This window comes from Carassius gibelio, chromosome B17, assembly GCF_023724105.1.
Source record: "Carassius gibelio isolate Cgi1373 ecotype wild population from Czech Republic chromosome B17, carGib1.2-hapl.c, whole genome shotgun sequence".
Classification (NCBI taxonomy): domain Eukaryota; kingdom Metazoa; phylum Chordata; class Actinopteri; order Cypriniformes; family Cyprinidae; genus Carassius; species Carassius gibelio.
This window is the reverse complement of record NC_068412.1, coordinates 19,541,356-19,544,394: the sequence shown is the minus strand read 5'-3', so window position 1 is coordinate 19,544,394 and position 3,039 is coordinate 19,541,356. Positions and strand designations below refer to the sequence as shown.

At 38.6% G+C, this 3,039-nt stretch overlaps 1 protein-coding gene across 1 annotated transcript; it reads right to left on the bottom strand.

Annotated features, from left to right (window-relative positions):
- Positions 1–267: 267 nt before the first annotated feature.
- On the bottom strand, positions 268–2,351 carry LOC127976522 (homeobox protein HMX2-like). The gene is made up of 2 exons (XM_052580984.1): positions 1,874–2,351; positions 268–1,138 (listed from the first exon to the last, which is right to left on the bottom strand). Exons 1-2 carry the CDS (start codon positions 2,136–2,138, stop codon positions 591–593), a joined length of 813 nt encoding a protein of 270 aa, XP_052436944.1. The 5' UTR covers positions 2,139–2,351; the 3' UTR covers positions 268–590.
- Positions 2,352–3,039: the final 688 nt, after the last annotated feature.

Below are 3,039 nucleotides of genomic sequence, written 5' to 3'. Positions count from 1 at the left end.
TATCATGGAGGCCTTCTGCTGTTGTGGTCATTAGAAGACTGCTAATAAAATAATCAAAATATTAAGAAAATGCTGTTGAGACGAAAATACATCACATCAAAATGTGCCATTGCAGTTTTTTTTAAATGTTATTTCTGTCAATCGTTCTGTATTTTATAGACCTCTCTTTACAATAAATAATAAATACAATACAATAATTAAAATTAAATAAAAAATATTATTATTATAATGATTGGAAAAGTGTTTTTTAAATCCCTGTTGTTTTCATTTTAGAGACAAGAATCGACTGGTTACACTTTTATTTCATTTTTTTTTTTCACTCCTTCGAAACTGGTTAATCTGGGGACAGAAATGTAAATAAAAGTACAAAATAATCATTATACACATGGTGTATTTTATAGGACATGTACAGAACCGTGTTGCTTTTGTGTTTTACACATAGACTCGTTTAATTGCTGCATAATAAGAAATATATTTTTTTTCACCAAATAAAGAGGTATAAATAGACATGAATTTTGTCAAACATTTGTACGTTTAAGTGTGTAATAGTGTGTCGACCCTTAGCAAGGAATTTTCGTTGTGCGCAAAAGTTAATATTCAATCTTATTGTAAAGATTGTATAATGGTAAAGCTGGTAAATTACTTCCAGGGTAATACAGTGGGGTAGGAAAAGCAATGGACCTCGGAACTGGCACCCGGAGCAACGAATTTTCTCTGAAAACGAGGGGCATCCCAACCAAAGTCTGCGCTGATGCGTGCGCCATGTTCGCAGCTTCCAGTTCCGCAGAGAGCTGCCGTTTCCATTTGTTCCGCCGGTTCTGAAACCACGTTTTCACTTGTGTCTCCGTTAACTGCAGGCTGGAGGCGAGACAGGCTCTCTCGGAGCTGCTCAAATAGCGTTTCATATCGAACGTGGACTCGAGCTGATAAACCTGACTCCGAGAGAAAACCGTGCGCGTCTTTTTCTTGGCGGAGCTGCTCTGTTTGTCCGGGCCTTCACGTTGCCTATCTTCAGAAACGGGAGACATCTGGCTACACGCTCGCTCCTGCTCCTCTTTGTAATCCGGTAGTATGGATGGTGTCAAATGCGGCCGGCGGTCGATCCCATCTTGCACAGGTAGAAGTCCCTTTGTGGCACCTGCAACACAAAGATTTCGCCTTATCAAATTGTGCTGTAAAAACACAGTCCTTCCGATCTATTAATAATAGCTAATTATATAAAGCTTTTGTGCTTCTGTGTGAACGAAATGCATAATTGGATAAATTGATTCAATAAATGGTTGCAAACACGTTTAGTTTTAGTGTGGCACAAAAAGTGCTTTTAAATGTTCGTCCATCATCAAATTCACTCGGTAGGGTTTTTCTATTAGGCTAAACATCGCCATTACTCGATACTTTACACAAGAGTTCATTAAATTTGAACTCCGACTGTTTGATCGACTGTTGAAAGGTTACAAGTGCCCTGTTAAATAAACAATACAATATGACTAGCACTGGTGCACGATATTAATTAAATCGTGTTACATTTAACGCTCAATTGACGAAATGTAGCATTCCCTCTGAAAGCCCGGCATAATCAATTAGCAGACTCGATTAAATTCGGTTAATTATTTGACCTTTCCCCTGTTCACCGAGGCGCGATAATACGTCGGATAAAAACACTACTGAAGTTTTATTCAGTGGTGGCAACAAGACAGTCACCACGATGACAAAAACAGTTTGTGCTTTATATAGGCTACTTTCTGAAGTGAGCCTGTTTTAAAAGTGATTTTTTGACTAGACATCAAGGCATCAGAAATGTCTATATTGACGATGGCGGTAAAAAACGGTCTCATAATAAAAATACAAAGACACTGGCGATAGAATCACTTACCGAGAAGGGAGAAGTTCAGAGGCTGGTGCGTGTTGCAGGACTCTGGTACACCGGGCTCAGAGCAGTAGCAGTCGCCTGAGTCCTCTCCGGCGCTGCAGTCGTCCTCCGATGACACGGACAGCGTCCGCTTCCTCGGCTGCGCTTTCGGACTGTCCTTTCCAGCTGACCGGACTCCCTCGTTGGAGGTTCCCAGAATGGACTGGATCGTGAAGCTTGAAATGGGGGCAGGCGAGCTCTTGCTTCCGCTGTCCTCCGAATTATTCATTCTCGCCTCATAACAGTTCAAAAATGTTCTAAAAATGATACAATGCCAACGCAGTAATAAGTTCCGCTACACATAGAGAGTGTTCTCTTCAAATTTGAAAATGGTTCTTTAAAGCTGTTGGGACGTTCAAAAAAAACTTGTTTTTCGTGGGCTCAAAAGTGTTCGAATGCATTCCTCTCCACTTCCACGAGCTCTGGTCTCAAGGCGGGTGGAACGTGCCCTCATTTGCATGTAGGTAAGACCGGCGTTGACCAATCACGCGCTGAAAGCGCGCCCGGAAATTTCAAATTTTAAAAAGGTTGAGTTCGTCAATGGCTCACGAGAAGTGCAGAGCGCTAGATGAATATGTTAAAAAGGTTAGTCATTTTAACGGAAAAAGAATGTCAAAATGCAACAATGCAAACCCGTTTTTTGGCTGACTGTAAATAACCTTATGATAAACAATAGTAGCCTATGTTTATAGAGTATAGCCTGTGTAACGCTGTAAATATTATAAACAATACAGGTAAAAAAAACAAACATAAATTACTTTTAACTTACAAATTTATAGCCTATTACATTTAGTCATACAATAAATTCACTTTCATTCTTTAATAAATTTAAAAAGTATGACCATTTTATGGTGACTTTATGGGAATTCTCAGAATTCCTTGCGCGAACTAGGCTATATCACATTTGTATAGATTTTAATAATTAACATTTTTATCCTTGTTATGAGTTGTGCACATTTAGGTGTTTTATTTAGCATTTTATGTCATTTAGTTTAATAGTTTAAGCTTATTTAGTTATATTAGTTCAATGCATTGCTGTTTTATTGCATTTTATTATTATTATTATTATTATCATTGATTACAGATGCTGGAGAGGCAGATTTTTGCTAAAAAGTCATTCTGCGGCCTTC